Source organism: Radiomyces spectabilis, assembly GCF_025331425.1.
Source record: "Radiomyces spectabilis strain NRRL 2753 chromosome Unknown BYT42scaffold_16, whole genome shotgun sequence".
Taxonomy (NCBI): Eukaryota; Fungi; Mucoromycota; class Mucoromycetes; order Mucorales; family Radiomycetaceae; genus Radiomyces; species Radiomyces spectabilis.
The window spans coordinates 452788-468934 of NW_026251941.1; the positions used below are offsets into that span (position 1 = coordinate 452788).

A 16147-nucleotide genomic window follows, 5' to 3' on the forward strand; every position below is an offset into this window, starting at 1 on the left:
TAGCATACAGCAACATCTTCGATCCGGGGAAAACCCATAAATAGAAACCCAACGCATTCACATAATAGCACAAGTCGAAAAAGATAAAGTAATACCATCCTCAGTATTTGTATATTTAGAGGCGAAACGCCAACAAATGTATAAGGATTGAATGGTATAAAAAAAGGGCACCCATTGAGGTAATCGTCCCCTCATTGCAGGAGTAATACAGGCATTACCAACACCAACCGCAGATGGATGACTTGTTTTCTTAAACGTATGGTTTTTGCATCGCTATTCTTTCGAGCATTCTCTGATTCGTATCTTGTTTACCAGCTTGTTTTGCGGTAATTTTCTCTTCTTGCTTCCAGAGTTTGAATTTGAGCTCGAACTGTATCCCGTGTTTTGGTTGTCTAAGCAGTCGATTTTTGCCAGGCTTGATCCGTTGCAGCTGATAACGAATCAATCATATTAAAGCCGTTTCTATATAACAGTAATTGTACTTGGAATTTTCCATTCATCAATAGCATGTTGAAATAAAACTTCTCGGCCCAACTCCGTCAAACTATTACCGCTCACACTACTCGTATCACATGTGATTCATTGAAAAAAAAAGTAAGACTAGAAAAAATTAGTTTCACCGTGGCCCTACCTGGGTACTATCTCCCTTCTTCGGAGATCAAGATCATACAAGGGTGTGGTTTCATTGGTCGATCTTATCTATTCCTGCCATCACGATTCCATTCATGTGATAAATGAGTAGAGAATAAGTACCATTCGTTTATTATGAATGCATAGAGTACATCCGGGGGAAGAGGTAACTAAAAAAAATAAAAAATTAAAAAATTTACAAAAAAAAAAATGAGTGTCTATGGAGATAAAAAAAGTTACAGTGAAATAGCGGTTGGGAGTGAGTTTATATTTTTTCCGTATTGGGTGGGGTTATTTCATCGTCGAGTCCTTCGTGCTTTTCCGTGGTATCGTTTTCATGGTCTTTCTGATAGTTATCGGTTTCGTCCAAACCGAAAGATTTCATAGGTAATGTGCATAAGAAGGCCAAAGCAACCATACAACAGGCAATGATGGTCAATACACGCTGGGCTTGGCCAAAGCAGTCGACCACAAGACTATATTCAGGTTCGGGAAGATTTTGAGCGTAAGTGACATTTCCCATCACTTGTCGCATATTAATGCCAGGGACATTCTTCATCAATAATTCAGGAATCATAGAATTCCAGAGTGATCCAGAAATGGTACTGCCAATGGTAAAGCCAATGGTGCTACCAACTTGCATCAAGGCTGTGACAATGGCCAAATCTAATGTGAAACGCACAGGTGAGTGGTCAGGATGGCTTGATTTTTGAGTTGGTCATTACCTTTTCGGGGAACAGAACTTTGAACAGCCACAGTAATAGGGATATCCAACATACCGGCACCAACACCGGCAATGGTTTGGGAAACAACCACAAAAGCATCGGAAGAATGGGGTAAACGAGCAGGAATCATCAAGCCAATACCGAGTACCATTAAACAGATACCGGCCCAGGTAAAAGGACGCCATTTCTTGGTGCGTTTCATCAAATAACCAGTGATGACTTGGAAGACCGCTGAAGCTACAGAGTAACCGCAATCTAACAAACTGGTGAAAAAGAAATGGTTAACTCATTGTTCAGTTTCAATAATGATTGATCCACTTACTTGGCGCGACCAGAGGAAATTTTTCGGGAAATCATAAGATAAAGAGGGAAATAAATCCAGTTGGAAGATTGGATTAAAGAGATCAATGAGATGATAATGATGGCAAAAATAGGGGTGCTATTAGGCCATCTTGCCCAAGGCAATAAACGAACTTCAGCGAACTTCCATTCCCAGATAATAAGGAGGATAAATGACACGACACCACCGACGAGAGTACCAATAGTAATGCTAGAGCCCCATCCGCCCCATCGAGCATTGGCCAGCACCAAGGGTAAAAGGATCATTGTTAAAGCACCAGCTAATAACAAGGAGCCCACGATATCGTAATTGATGATAAATCGGTACAAACGTTGCCCGAAAGTTTTTTGAGGTTGGGTGGCTTTCAATTGTTTCTTTTCTTCTGCCGCCGCGATATAACCGGGTGTGTGTCGGGCACGATATTCAAGACGCAAAAGCATGGCTACCAAAGGAGCACCAGTTACAGCAAAAATAATGACGTTCATCGCGTAAGCCCAACGCCAGTGGGCAAAGCCAAGAGCGTCACCAACAAAAGGTGTAACGAAAATATTAATGATATTGGGAATACCGTAGAGACCTTGGAATAAACCACGGCTCACAACATCAGTGAGATCTAATCAATGAAAAATAGTGAGCAGGTGCATTAAGAAGGAGATTGTAATCCGTCATTTGATGTTTGAGTTGATGATGGTATTTACCTCCGATGACAATGGGACCCATGATGAAAATACCGCCAAATCCAAATGCATGGATAACTTGCGCACCCTAAGAAGATCCAATTAAAAAAAAAGTCGCGACTGTGAGTTGTTATTGATGACTTACCAAAATGGTATCGTAGTTCTTGGCTGTTGCTTGAATTATAAGCGATACAATAAGAGAGATGACAGCCAAACCGTAAATAGAAGAACGGCCAACTTTGTCAGAAATCTTTGAATAGAAAGGCAATAATACAGTTTGGACAATGGAACTAACTGTTCTCAAAGTACTGATCAAACTGCTGGAACCCAACGCAGAAGTCACGTAAATGCTAGATACTTGGATAACGCTGGCTTCCCAATGAAGTACCCTAGAGAAAGAAACTAATCAGCAAAGGAAAAGGCGCGCAAAAACAAAAGCAAAACTACCAAGCAATTAACACAATTCTAGAGAAAAAAGTAGGTTAGTGAGGAAATCAGATACACATGTGAATTTGTTGTTCTTACAAAGCATAGAGAGTATATTTTTCCCATTTGGTCCATATCTTGGTATACTGTTCAGCCACATTGAGTTCATGTATGCTTTCTTCAAGATGTCTCATTATGAATCCGTTCCTCAAAAAGAGAAAATAATGAAAAAAAAAGGAAGAAAGGAAAAAGAATAAGGTACGCGATGCGACTTTTATAAAAGATGATTAGCCAGTCATTGCTTCCGAGATTTCTCTTTATCTGATCTGATCTGATTTTTTTAGCGTTTTTTTTTTTTTTTTGGTACAGTGTACAGGAACGGGGCTCCAGGATTTATCTGATTTTTTTAACATTGCCTTTTCACGACGCGCTTTTTTTTTTTTTTTTTTTTTTTTTTTTTTTTTGGACCACACAAATGGCAATCTCCGATCGCATGATGTTGAATCTCAACCAATCAAAGTACTTCTTGTCGCCTTGATTTCCTAAATGGGTGCGGGGACCTTCGGTGATGCTTAATGCGGTAGGTTGGAGATCAAAAAAGCTGTTACTCTTGTTTCTCTTTTCATGGGTTGAGTGTTTCCAGCATTTCTTTGGAAAAACTACATTATCGCGGTTCGTATGAAAAGATAATCAGATCTATTAATTTTATAATCAGATGATGATCGTTTTACCGTGATATATAAAGTTTATAAGATCTGCTCCGTATGTTAGATTCACAGTCAACTCCCGCTTTTTTCCAATCTGGTTTTTTCGAAAGCTTGATGTTTTCCAAAATCTCGGCACACCCACTTCTGAAGAAAGGCGGCGGCTTACTGTATATGAAAGAGAATCAGTCCTGTTAATTTTATCATCAGAGAGGTAATCGTTTTACCGTGATGTACAATATTTATGAGGTTTTGCTCGGTTCTTTTTTCCTGAAACCTTGACATTTTGGAAAGACGCCGTCCATTGTCGAGACCGCACTCTTGTTACACATTGATGATACGCCGATGATCGGGACTTCCACCGACTCAGATCTGGGAAAAAAGGACGACGAAGCTGACCGAGACGAGTCGTTTTTGAGCGGTTTTCACTCGTCCAATCGGCTTTGTATTGTTTGTCACATTATTTATTGAGTTGGGTTGGGTTTGGTCAGGTGTTATCAGCGCTTCTTTCCGCCATTGCAACGTCCAATTTCCCAGCACCTTCCAAAATATCCCACCTCTGAAATTGCCAACTGTGCGTGCTTCCAGCGCCGGATTTGGTACGCTCAGCGACATTTCAAAGTCCAAAGTTGGGATCCATTGGATATGGGACTTTTTGGGCCCCCGTGTCGGTTTCTTCTATATCGAGACCAGTGTTGTCACGCCCAAAACTCATTCTTTTCTGCATCATTTGTTCGGTGGCCATTGTCTAGGGCATCGTCTTTGGTGTCGCTCCCGTTACAATCTCTGAATTTGGTAACTGATATAGTCTCTGCACAGCCATTTAATAATTGCATGTGTCTATTTCCATTCTTGTTCTGCTTCCTGCTTGCACAGGTCTTCTGGTAAGTTAGGACAATGAGTGGGTGCAAAAGCCCCAAATCCGTACTGACCGATGCATTGTATCAATGCAAAGACTGGCTGTTGTTTGCATGGGCCATTGAACAGTCAGTCTTTCAATATCTGGTTTGGTGCTTTGTACGATTCTTAAGCTAAGTGACAAGATGTAGAGGTATGCCAAGGCGCTACCTGTTTCCGAAGAGCATTCGAAATCAGAATCATGGCTAGCGTCTGCTTATTTGTATTTAGCTGGCTTACTGTTAAAATGCGTCTGTACAACAGAATGACTCGTGATAGCCTTCTCGCACATATTACCATCGGAATTTCAGGAGTATAGAACAATTGCAATTTTACAAAGAAACATAAAGGATGCTAGCAACACAGTCAAAGATGATGACAAGTTAAATTATAACTAGTAGCAACTTTTTAATCAAGGCATCTTGTGTAAAAGTGGTGATTATGGCTCTGGATTAATCATGACACGGCCTTGCCCTTGGATCATGTTATTTTCATTCTCTTGGACATCTTAAAGGTCCACCTCAGCGAATCTGTCCTGGGCATTTTGCGAGTTCCAAAGTCTTTGTAAGATATGAACAGTGTACAAGAAGCTGTCACGCCGCGTCTCCACAAATGATATTCAAATTCTAGGCTTTGCATGATTTTCATACAGATCTGATTGTTGAAAGTGCCCGATCAATGCAGATAGGCGAATAGATTCCACGCACAAAATTCCGCGGTCAACTTGTCCCACGCTGGGTACAGTATGACATGCAACCCCAAAATAAGTAATAAGAAGCTGTAACACCTTTGTCACTTTCACTTGATAATCTTTGGAATTGAGAATGGAGTACAGCTTCATCAGGAAAAATACCGAAGCGGCTTTTTTTTTTTTCAAGTTTTCTTATTGTAATTTGCGAAATAAATGTCGTAGCTTCAAAAATGCATCTTTCAATTTCCCTCATCTTCCTCCCAATTTCATATTCCGACAACCCCACGCACCCTTCTTTTTTTTCTCACGCTCGCTGTCTCTCTTGCTTTCATGGTTAAAATTGAACCTTGATCGTCCCTCTCTCTTGATCTTTTTGTTTTCGTCAAGTTTTTGTCGCTTTTTTTTTTATTCTATTGATCATACCACAAGTCATATCATGGTCCAAACATCCGATGATGCTATTCTTGATTTGATGTTTAATCCCGGTAAGAGCTCGTCTTCCGCGTCAACCCCTAATCTATTCAGCGCTTTGTTCTTTAATGTATTCATACAGTCATTACTTTATAATTAGAGGCACAGGGGTTGCCTTTGAGCTCTTTTGAGTCATCCGAAGGACAGTCCCCAGGTATACATCCCCTTCATATTGGCTTGGACAGTTTATCTTAACTCTTTGACATAAAACTAGAGGACTTGTACGATGCGAAACTGTTAGAGCAGTTAAGAACCCTTGAAAAAGAAGCAATCGCACAAGCAGAGAAGGGAGATACGGACGGCGCTTTGAAGACACTTGAACAATGTATTGGGCTAGAAGCCACCTACGCCTCCGCCTATAACAATCGGTAATTAGAATGAGCTTGGTTCCGTTATCGTTGGACCCACTCATTGAATCGCAAACACATTCATCTTCGTAGAGCCCAAATATATCGCATGCGAAAAGAGGACGACCTTGCTTTAAAAGATCTCAACCACGTCATTGACACAGCTAGTAACCAGCCAAAGATCCTTCGTCAAGCATATACTCAGCGAGCCATCCTCCGACGACAACAGGGCGATTTGGCCGCAGCTCAACGTGATTTCGAAATGGGTAAGCGCATTCCTTCACCAAAGTTTCAACACACATAATTAAATAATCTTTCACGGCTTTTTTTTTATTGAAATTGGGGGACATGTCATGATCAGGTGCCAAGTATGGAAATTCCATTGCCCGAACCATTGCGGTGCGTGAGAATCCTTATGCCAAAATGTGTAACCAAGTAATGATGGAAGTGATGAACCGAGAACTAATGCGTGGTATCGTCAACGACGAGGAAACCAAGAAGGACTAAACCTCTGACATCCCCGAGTTTTCCTCCCCCTCTTTTTTTTTTTTTTTTTATAAACTCTGCACAGCATGTTTCTTGCAAATCTCTAAAAACCTTCGACCGTACTGTTCAAATCGCTCATCTGTCATTTTGGTAACTTGAAGAAATGCAAGAATTCCCGTCGGTAGTTGATCAGCCTAGTTCACAAAGAAGAAAAACATAAGAAAAACCGATACAAATTTCAGTTCCGAACATCACTGGCGGAATAGTGACTTACAATGTCTCTCAATTGGGTATCGGTGAAAATAGTGGCAGGTTGTTGGATGTTGAATTCGGACATGATCTAATCAAAAACGAGTCGGTTTCAAAAAAAAATCGTTGTCAAGGGTCTGGATCAGCCATATTTGATTTACCTTATTCCGTAGTTCTCTCAGCTGTTTGTAGCATTGTGTCTTGACGGATTTTGCAAAGGAGGATGAGGTGGTGGGCGTATGCGATGAGAAAGATGAGGATGCTTGAGCAGGTCTAACAGGTCGAGGGATGCTAGGAGGGATGGGCCGATTTGATGCATAGTTTGGAGTGGTGGAGGCGGGTCTACGTTGAACGGAAGATGATATGGACGGTGAAGGAGGCGGAGCCGGTCGTCTAGAAGCCGCACCATTGTAACTGGGACCTCCCATGCCTCTCATCTCTGTTGTGAAATTAAGCACGATTTTCATCTGCCCTCTTTCGACAGCCGTGGCCTTGTTACCAACCTACCTCATTCATTTCATTTGTTAGCTATTTTCATCCCAAGCACCGTACACACCATTAAACAATACACAAAAAAGCAAACTTACACGTAAATAGGAAGACACAAATCCTTTCGAGTTGCATTCCGTATGTTCAACAAAAGCGTCGCTGGTGACGAGGTATTTGACCAACCGATCTGCATCGGTCCGCGATAAATGTTTCGAACTACCAAAACCTTCCATATTATGGTAATCACGTTCAATGTATCGTTTGGCGCGGGAGCCACGCATGAGTTCCACCGCTTGATTCAATGTCACATTATCGGATTGTATCCGTCTCATCAAACATAGAATACCGATCGCTTCTTGCGTCATGTCTTTTTGCACCACTTGCTGATGTTGATTCGCTAGACAGTTGTCACACGTTCGATGACAAAGTGCAGGATCAAACCGTTCGTTAAAGTAGCCTAGAATTTGCTGTCGTCTACAGTCGGTCTTGTTCTCACAGTAACGCACCATTTGGTTCAGATTGGCTCGTAATCGATTTTTCTGCTGATAATCACCATCACCGTTCTCAATGAGGACAAGATGAGTTTGTGTATCGCGGTATGCATAATACAAGCGGCACTTAGCCACTAAACCGTCGCGACCCGCGCGTCCGGTTTCTTGGTAATAGCCTTCAATGGAAGCTGGCATCGAATAATGGATGACAAAGCGGACGTCGGGTTTATCAATGCCCATACCAAAAGCCACCGTAGCTACAATGACCTGAACATGGCCCGACTGCCATTCTTGCTGCACCTTGAGACGATCGGCGGGTGACATCGCTGCATGGTAGTGTTTTGCACTCAATCCAAATTCGGTTCGAAGTTTATCTGCTGTCTCTTCGCATAAGCGTCTTGATATACAGTAAATAATACCGGACTGGTTCGCGTGATGCTGATGAATATATGAATAGATATCTGCACAAATGTTGGCCTTGCTCGGTTTCGGAATCACTTCCCAGCTGGAAGGACCACAAAATCAGTCACCATTTGCTTCGGCATTCCCAGATGTTATGACTTACATGAGATTTTTTCGATTAAAACTCTGTTTGAAAATCTTGCATCCAACAATATTGAGGTTGTGCATGACATCCTTCTGAACCACTTCGTTGGCTGTGGCTGTGAGGGCCATGATGGGGACATCGCGGTATGTTGTTTTTAAACTTCCCAACAGTTTGTAATCCGGTCGAAAATCGTGTCCCCACTGTGATACACAATGCGCTTCATCGATAACAAATCGAGCCAAGTAGTTTCGACGGTGCAGTTTTTGAAAGATCTCTTGGAGCGCTCCCGATCGTTGCAAAAGTTCGGGCGTAAGATATAAAAGATGCATCTTTGGTGGATCGTTTTCCAATTCAGCAAAAATCCATTGACGATCTTTCTTGGAAATTTGTCCGTTGAGTAAGGCCGCAGCAATGCCCTTTTCCCGTACAAGCGCACTGACTTGGTCGTGCATCAACGAAAGTAATGGCGAAACCACCACCGTAACCCCACGCCGTTTATGTCGCTGGATGATGGCCGGTAATTGGTAGCATAAACTTTTACCACCCCCTGTTGGCATCAAGACAAACACGTCTTCACCGCTCAATGTTGTGTTGATAGCTTCCAGTTGATTTGCGCGGAATTCCTTCAACTTGAAATTGTGCAACAAAGCTTTGCGAACATCGCGGGACCAGGGGTATTGTGATTGTACGTTGGTTTCCTTGAATTCCGAGGTTGATGGCGATGGTATAGGTGGGATCAAAGCTGGAGATGAAGGAGCATGATGTATCACAGGCGTAGGTGCGGGTGCAGGGACGGGTGAATTGGTGACATCCTCGAATACCGTGGGCCTGGATGATAACATCATTGGCCCGCTCGTTGTATCGTTAGGTGATAGACCCGCGAGTGAGTTTGGTTCTGCGGTACTAATACTTTCTTGAACTTCCTTGATCATCGCCAGGACTGTCTTTCTGTAAAAAGAGTTGGGAAGGCGGCACTATATTGTTGGGTCTTTTTGCCACTTACCGTTCTTCCAGTAACTTCTTTTGCATGGCTAAATCGGGCGCTTCTCCGGCAAGCATGCAATCCACAAGATCTTTATTGATCTCGTTTTCTCTACCCTTTAATAATTCCAACTTGTTCCGCAATTCTTCCAGACTCATTGTGGGGCCCTTAGAAATAAACAGATGAATAGAGAGATCAAACAATGATCGTTTCCGTATTTCCTGTACCTGTGGTCCTTGAGGTCTTTCCGGTTCTTCATCCATCATCATCAAATCATCATCCAGTACGATTGACTTGTCCAAGAAAGAGTCCTACAGAACGACGAGCATATTCAGTCACATGACACCACTTTCAAAGAAAAAAAAAAAAGAAAATCAGTAGCATAGGTTACCACGGCATCGGAATCACCATAATCGAAATCCGGATCATCCCAATCATTATCGGAAAATATCTCGTTGAGATCTTGGAATTCAGCTAAAGCGGTTTCAAGGGTAGCGGGAGTTGATGGATTCCCACTACTATGCTGCGGCAGAGATGTCGATGGTGCTTCATGATCAGGCCTTGAAAAAGTCGATGTTTGTCTTTCAGAATTTGCGATAATGGACTGCGCATGCTTTTTGTTGGAAAGACTAAGCTTTTTCAGTTTACGAGATTCTTCCTGCATGGTCAAGTCAATCACAGCTCGCATATCGAAATCATCGTCAAAATCCTCGCTTTCGGCACGCGGACGTTTGCGAGTAGGCATGGACATGGCTGTATTGAGGGATAGATTAGCAAAAAGTTTTCAATCTTTTGTTCATTTTCACCATTCACTTACAGGTTGTGTTGGCTGCGGACGAGGAAAACTCGTCAAGTGTGGGATTAGACAGGTGGTTTGATCTGCTGTTATAGTCGCGGCAGCAGAGGGTGGGTGTATCGTAGGGTTTAACTTTATACGGACGGACGGAATGCTCGTACCAAGCCAAATGCTCTGCATAGTTGGACTTCATTCCTCATACTTTGTAATCCTCAAAACAAAGGAAAGGAATGGCGCTCAAATAGAGGATAGAAAAAAAAATATAAGCGCAGAAAAAAAAAAGGCGCGTCTCCAAATAAGGAAGGCGTTCCCCTCACAGGCACAGGAATGAAATGTTTTCTACGGCGGAGTTGGGCCCTTGGATGGCGCGCCTTGGGACGCGTATACGCGTGCCAATCGGCTCTGCTTGTATTCGTGCATCGTTCTGCGGTAAATAAACGAATGGGAATTGTTTTGCAGCAAACCCTTCAATTGCTTCAATTGAACCATCTTATCAACTGCGTGGCTAATTCTGCCTAAACTTAGATGACATAAGCTACTTTTATATAACAAAGATATAAAAGGAGTCCTTTACCACAAGCTATTGCACTGAATTGCGAGTGAAATCAGCTGCACAGAGGCACGAACGTAACGTTACAAGCAAACAGAGTGATTATCATTAATCCTCACATCATTCAAAATTCTACTCCATGCTGAATCTGCCCATGTACTGTATGATGAGGTTCTTTCTATCTTATGGAATCCTGTTTTCCTCTATATCGTTGTCCACGACCATGAATTTCATACTACAGTATACTAGTGATCCATATCTTAGACACGGGTTTGGGCTGTGAAATCACATGTTAATATTTTGCTACTGGAATAGCCAAAGGAGAGATTAGAGATGTAAATTTATTTTCAGGCAAGTAACGAGGAGGATTAAACGATATATTTTCAGGAATTGATTTCACTTCAGCATAAGTACATCTTTCCATTACTTTGGTCCTACCAAGGCCTTCAGCTCCTTTTCCATGGACTTCATTCGATTTTCAATTTCAGTTAGCCGTTCTTCATAGTTTTGCCGTTCCTCCTTTAATCGATGATCGAATTCTTCCCGCATCTTGTCCATTTCCTGGGCAATTAATGACTTTAATCTCAATTCCAAAGGATCGGGTGGTCCATGCCGAGAAGATGAATCGCTGGAGGATTGGCGGGAATGCGAGGGTCCTTCCGGACGCGACGAAAAGGGTGGAGGCGCAGGCATGGAGCGTTTCGGCATGGGAGGAGGAGAAAGCGGAGAATCATTATGGCTCTTTCGTTCAGCACTAGTCATCAGCTGATGGGCATTGTTATTCGTATTAATGGAAGCAGGTCGTGGTGGGCGGCTAATCGTCGTTTCCCCAGATGGATGCCCGCTTGGTGGAGTAGTCGATTCAGTGCGTAGCGGAGGAACAGCTGTTGAAATTCCACATGATTAGTCATCGCAACGGACAATAGTAGCCAAGCAAAGCACTCTGCCTTTCACTTACGATTTCCTTGCGCTTGTTTCGCCATGAAACTCTACATAAGCGGTGACCATGGTTAAAATTGGGAGCCATGTTTTAAAGCAGCGATGGAATGACAACGATTGCACAAAAACAAAAAAAAAGATACATACCTTGGGTACTTTAGCCATGCTTGGTCGGCTGGGGTGGTCGTTTTCAGTATGCGATTTCTCGGTAGACAATACGGAGGAGGTGGTGGCTGCCGGCGCAGGCACGGGTCGAGTGGGTCGAGCAGGTGGTAAATCGGGAAGTTCTTGTGACGGTCTCTGCTTGATGGGTGATGTAATGGGAGGTAGATCCGGAGCAAAGATTGGCACACCTCCTGTGGGCTTTTTTGGATCGGTGGAAATGGTGGAATTGAATCGTCGAGAAGGCACAGGGGGCAAAGTGGTAGGACGTGGTGGAGTGGTAATTGGCCGCGCTGCCGATGTCGATGATGCATCGGAAGAAGGCGACCCTCGACTCGTTAGCAAGGAAGTAGGGCGTGTTGTCAAGGGAACGGGAGGTGGACGAGCAAGCGAAGGCGATAAAGGTCCCTCTTTCACGGATGCGCTGGATTCCATTTTGATAGTAGGTGGTCGAGCGCGCATGGGTCGGGCAGGTGGTGATTGATTGTCAAGTACTTGTACATAATTGGAAGGAAACACTCCAGTGTGGCCAGCTTCATTTTTGCCTTGCCACCAACCGCTGTCGTCGAGCTTGTCTAATACATTGACATACTCGCCTCGCATTAACGGCAACTCATCTATATGTATGACCGAGGTTGTTAGAAAATCGGGGGTCAAAGATAATATTTCTTAAATATCAATTACCGTCGCCGGCTATTTCGTAATCATAGAGAACAATGGCTCTCATGTTCTCTGTTGAAGTCATGGGGTTGAACAAAGTGGCGAAAGTTTTCCGTCGCTTTGGGTTGAATTGCCCGCCGCTTTATCCGGGCGGAGTATCTGAAGTTTTCAATGAGCGATTGAAAAACAGCAAACGAAATGCCATGTGTTCACCGCCATCGTATCTCAACAAAGGTGGAATTGTTTTTTATTTTTTTACCAATCAGTTGATACGATGGGCAGAACAAAGATGATTTTCTCTCCAATCATACGTGTTGAGAATTGAAAATGTTCTCTTTTTTTCTTCCAGCAATTGAATGTGTGGGTCCTCGATTTGGGTCTAATTGGCATATTCTCTTTTTGCGAGTTCGAACTTTCCATCCCCAAGAGCTGTTATGTTGTGGTTGAAAAAAAAAACTTTATAATGAAACTCTGATACAATTAGTTGTAGTGTAATTTACCATAGAAATCCTAGTTAATAGGAATAATGTGCTCAAATGTCAAAGGAGCCATTTCAAAGCAACAAAGAGGGCAAGAGCGGCAGAAAGGCCGGAAGTTTAACCGAACCCAGTCACGCCATTGTGGACAGTGGGGGGGGGTCTGTGTGAACTTTTTTTGTCGGCGCATTCCCCGCTTCATTGCGGAGCTTGCGCACTTTTCCTGCCATTAGGTGTCGACTCTCGCTCTTCTACCTCCACAAGGCGTTGCAGATCAGAAGCTAATGCAATATCTAATAACTATCGCTTGTAATCCCGGACATAGATAATTCCCATAAAATAACTCGTTTCAGCATTTAGCCAAAGTATTTATCAATGATAAAGGTTTGGTTCTCTCGCTTGATGCGGCGCTGTATTGCAATCATCATGTAGCGTTGGATGACATTGATCCCTTTTCATTTCTGAAACCAAGGAGTAACAGCTATCAGAAAATATCTGGTCAATGGAGGGTTACATAAATTACTGATGCCTTGAGAACACAAACAATTCAGCAGCATATGTTGTATGGTCTGTGAACTTTGATAAAGCGGAAATAATTGTTTTCACAGTAAGAGTTTGTTGCTGATTGCAACAACACTATGAGGCTAATACTGTACTCAATGCTGCTGATAGCAACTAAAAACCAGAGAACTTTGGCTATCTGTTGAAATAATAGCTACATTAGGCTATTGCTTGTCCAGCACCGAACTGAATCAAGAAACTTGATCATTCTTAAATTTTTACTTAGCATTATGAATGGATATAAGCAGAACTCTATTGATAACCACTGAAAAGTCCCGCCCGCTAGCCTTCCCTACGAATGTCTTGATCATTCTACTGCGCATACTGGGGAAATGCAAAATTGAAATGGACAAGTGCCAGCGAGGTTTACTCGATGAAATTATGTCTAGTCCTACTGCCCGTTTGAGCTCATTGTTCTCTGCCTATAGCTATTTGGATTATAACATCTAGTAAATATCAAAGTAAAATACCCGTACTGTACGGCTTCCTCTTCCTGTTCACTTTTGCTGGATTGGAGCACAAAGTGAGCAAATACTGATCCGCCCTGATGAATGGTATCAGCGAATTTCTCGGCTGATAATTAAGTGTCGTGTAACCTGGAGAAATGACCAAATAAGCTCAGGGCTTTTTATGCATATCAATCAAAGAAGCTTTTTTTTTTTTTTTTTGATGGATCGCCAGTCGGAAAAACAATGATAATAGAAATATAAGTATTCCCAATGCACAATGTCCAACCGCAAAATTGTAATACATCTTCCATGGACTAAAAAGGCAAGTAGAAGAATGAAGGTTGCACAACACTCGTGGTTTTCATATGTTTTGATATACGATAATGGATTGTGCTATTTTTTTTTTTTTTTTCCTTTGGCTGTGTCTTTTACCTGTACTTTGAACTTTTTTTTTCTTCCACCACTCTAATCCTCTCTTTATCATCTTCTTTTTTTTCTTGTATTCGACCCTCTTCTTCTTCTTCCGTTATCATGTCTTCACGCTCTCGCACGCCCTCTCCGCGGAGTTCAGATATTTCCAACGATGTCCCGCGATTCAGCATCAACTCCAACCTGATGAATTACTCCATGCCCAAAAACGATCAAAAGGTAACAGGAATGAACTGGACATCGGCAGGCTACACGAAAAAAAAAGTTATACAAGTATTCTGACCGTATGGCGACATTTTGTTTAAAAGTTATCGGTGAACATGGACAGCCGAGCAAAACGAGAAATTCAAGAAGGCGATACTCATACTCGCGACAAGCAATTAGAAGCCCAGATTGAAGCGTTGACGCTGCAAAATGTTAAATTAATGAGGATCAACCGATTACTTAAAGTGGATACAGATAATTTGATCGACCAAAAAACGCAACCCCTCACACAGACCATTCGCGAATTAACACTTACCAACGTCAAGCTGCAACGCACCGCTCGATTACTGGAACAAGATTTGGACGAAAAGAAATCCGAACTTCGTAAATATCAAGAAGAACAAATTGCTCGCATGAAATCGGTGGGACCAGAGTACGAATATCTTGTACAAATGGTCAACCTTTTACATCGACAGGTAAAAAAAAAAAAAAGCTGAAACAATTTCCCCCCTTCTCTCCATCATCTCCCTTTTACAATATTTTTCTGGTTTAATCCGACTCTTTCTCTCTCCTCTCTCTTCTCCCCCCATCCCCCCTTTTTCTTTCTTGGATAAGTTTAAGTTTACTAAGGGATAAGACATTAGATCAACGGCCAAGCAACATGTGATGATACATGCTGCTATACAATGAAGCCTATCGACGAATCGACCGTAGTGATGACACTGCCACCGGACGATCAGGAGCAAGAAATGGAAGCACAGCATATTTGTCGTCCTGTGATTCATTCTTCCGTTTCCCAAGGATCTTACGCTGTGGAATTGGAAAATAAGATTGCGAGACTGGAACATATCATTGAGGAATTGGAGACTGAGAAAGAAGACATATTGCGTCAACATTCATACAAGGATAATGATGTGGAAATGCTGAAACAGGAACTGCTTCTGAAAGACGAAATTGTATCGCAACTGGAACAAGATTTCCTTCAGCTTGAAAACCACTTGGAAAGAATGAAATTGTCCTCCTCAGCGTCGCATCATCATCCACCTTACGCTGAGGAAGAACAACATACCCACCATCATCCGCATACCATCCGTGACCCGAAACGACAATCGCAGCTGTTGATGGAATCCAAACGACGATCGCTGGCGATCAAAGATACCGACATGTTGGAGCATATGTTACGAGGCGATCTTGTAGGAGGATTCAAAGACCATCATGAAGCACATAATGAAACCGATGATGATAGTTCGTGCTTGGACTCTGATCAGGAAACTAAACTGACGACGCCATCTCGGTCGCTGAGTCCCGAAGACCGCAAGCGAAAAGTTTATTCCTTCTTATCTCACGGCGTACTTCCATGCGCGTATCCGTCTGAAATGGGAACCGCCGTCATTTTGGAAAAAGATCCTTTGGTCCCACTGACATGCATGACCTTCTTACTCGGTGCAGCAGCTCAGTTTGGTATCACCGACGACTGGACAGTTCCCTTTACCTTGGCCGTGGTCGTATCCAGTTTTCTGTGGTCAGGCGGAGCGGCAGGCCTTCAACTCAACTTCAAAGCTTCAAAGTAAACCTTGTACCTCTTTAGTTTCCCTGTCACACCTCCCTTTTCTCTCATATTTCTACATCTCCAAAATTCCCACCACCATTGTTCATATACTATCCCCAATTAACCTTTTGTATCGCTTTATCATCTCTGCCTTGTTCCATCAACTTTTTTTTTTTTTTTCTGTACTGTTGAAACATTTTTTCTTCGCAACACCTTTCAT

At 42.6% G+C, this 16147-nt stretch overlaps 6 protein-coding genes across 6 annotated transcripts; 2 read left to right on the forward strand and 4 right to left on the reverse strand.

Moving 5' to 3' along the window:
- Window positions 1-895: 895 nt before the first annotated feature.
- BYT42DRAFT_618273 (major facilitator superfamily domain-containing protein) lies at window positions 896-2992 on the reverse strand (the record flags this gene model as incomplete). Its single annotated transcript, XM_051572265.1, has 7 exons — window positions 896-1296; window positions 1356-1618; window positions 1678-2308; window positions 2394-2460; window positions 2518-2761; window positions 2820-2837; window positions 2898-2992. The coding sequence occupies 7 exons, from the start codon at window positions 2990-2992 to the stop codon at window positions 896-898; spliced, it is 1719 nt and encodes a 572-aa protein (XP_051418889.1).
- Window positions 2993-5380: 2388 nt separating this feature from the next.
- Window positions 5381-6504, forward strand: BYT42DRAFT_587821 (uncharacterized protein). Its single transcript, XM_051570203.1, has 5 exons — window positions 5381-5575; window positions 5662-5715; window positions 5776-5929; window positions 6002-6174; window positions 6270-6504. The coding sequence occupies exons 1-5, from the start codon at window positions 5527-5529 to the stop codon at window positions 6413-6415; spliced, it is 576 nt and encodes a 191-aa protein (XP_051418890.1). The 5' UTR covers window positions 5381-5526; the 3' UTR covers window positions 6416-6504.
- On the reverse strand, window positions 6393-10236 carry BYT42DRAFT_142885 (P-loop containing nucleoside triphosphate hydrolase protein). The gene is made up of 7 exons (XM_051562247.1): window positions 9970-10236; window positions 9544-9905; window positions 9380-9463; window positions 9174-9319; window positions 8189-9118; window positions 7231-8128; window positions 6393-7146 (listed from the first exon to the last, which is right to left on the reverse strand). The coding sequence occupies exons 1-7, from the start codon at window positions 10139-10141 to the stop codon at window positions 6739-6741; spliced, it is 3000 nt and encodes a 999-aa protein (XP_051418891.1). The 5' UTR covers window positions 10142-10236; the 3' UTR covers window positions 6393-6738.
- BYT42DRAFT_587823 (uncharacterized protein) lies at window positions 6448-6736 on the reverse strand. Its single transcript, XM_051570204.1, has 2 exons — window positions 6669-6736; window positions 6448-6588 (listed from the first exon to the last, which is right to left on the reverse strand). The coding sequence occupies exons 1-2, from the start codon at window positions 6729-6731 to the stop codon at window positions 6463-6465; spliced, it is 189 nt and encodes a 62-aa protein (XP_051418892.1). The 5' UTR covers window positions 6732-6736; the 3' UTR covers window positions 6448-6462.
- Window positions 10237-11356: 1120 nt separating the features above from the next.
- On the reverse strand, window positions 11357-12462 carry BYT42DRAFT_142933 (uncharacterized protein). The gene has a single exon (XM_051562248.1). It carries the CDS (start codon window positions 12200-12202, stop codon window positions 11453-11455), a length of 750 nt encoding a protein of 249 aa, XP_051418893.1. The 5' UTR covers window positions 12203-12462; the 3' UTR covers window positions 11357-11452.
- A 1706-nt stretch (window positions 12463-14168) lies between these two features.
- Window positions 14169-16107, forward strand: BYT42DRAFT_587826 (uncharacterized protein). The gene is made up of 3 exons (XM_051570205.1): window positions 14169-14393; window positions 14483-14854; window positions 15023-16107. Exons 1-3 carry the CDS (start codon window positions 14277-14279, stop codon window positions 15947-15949), a joined length of 1416 nt encoding a protein of 471 aa, XP_051418894.1. The 5' UTR covers window positions 14169-14276; the 3' UTR covers window positions 15950-16107.
- Window positions 16108-16147: the final 40 nt, after the last annotated feature.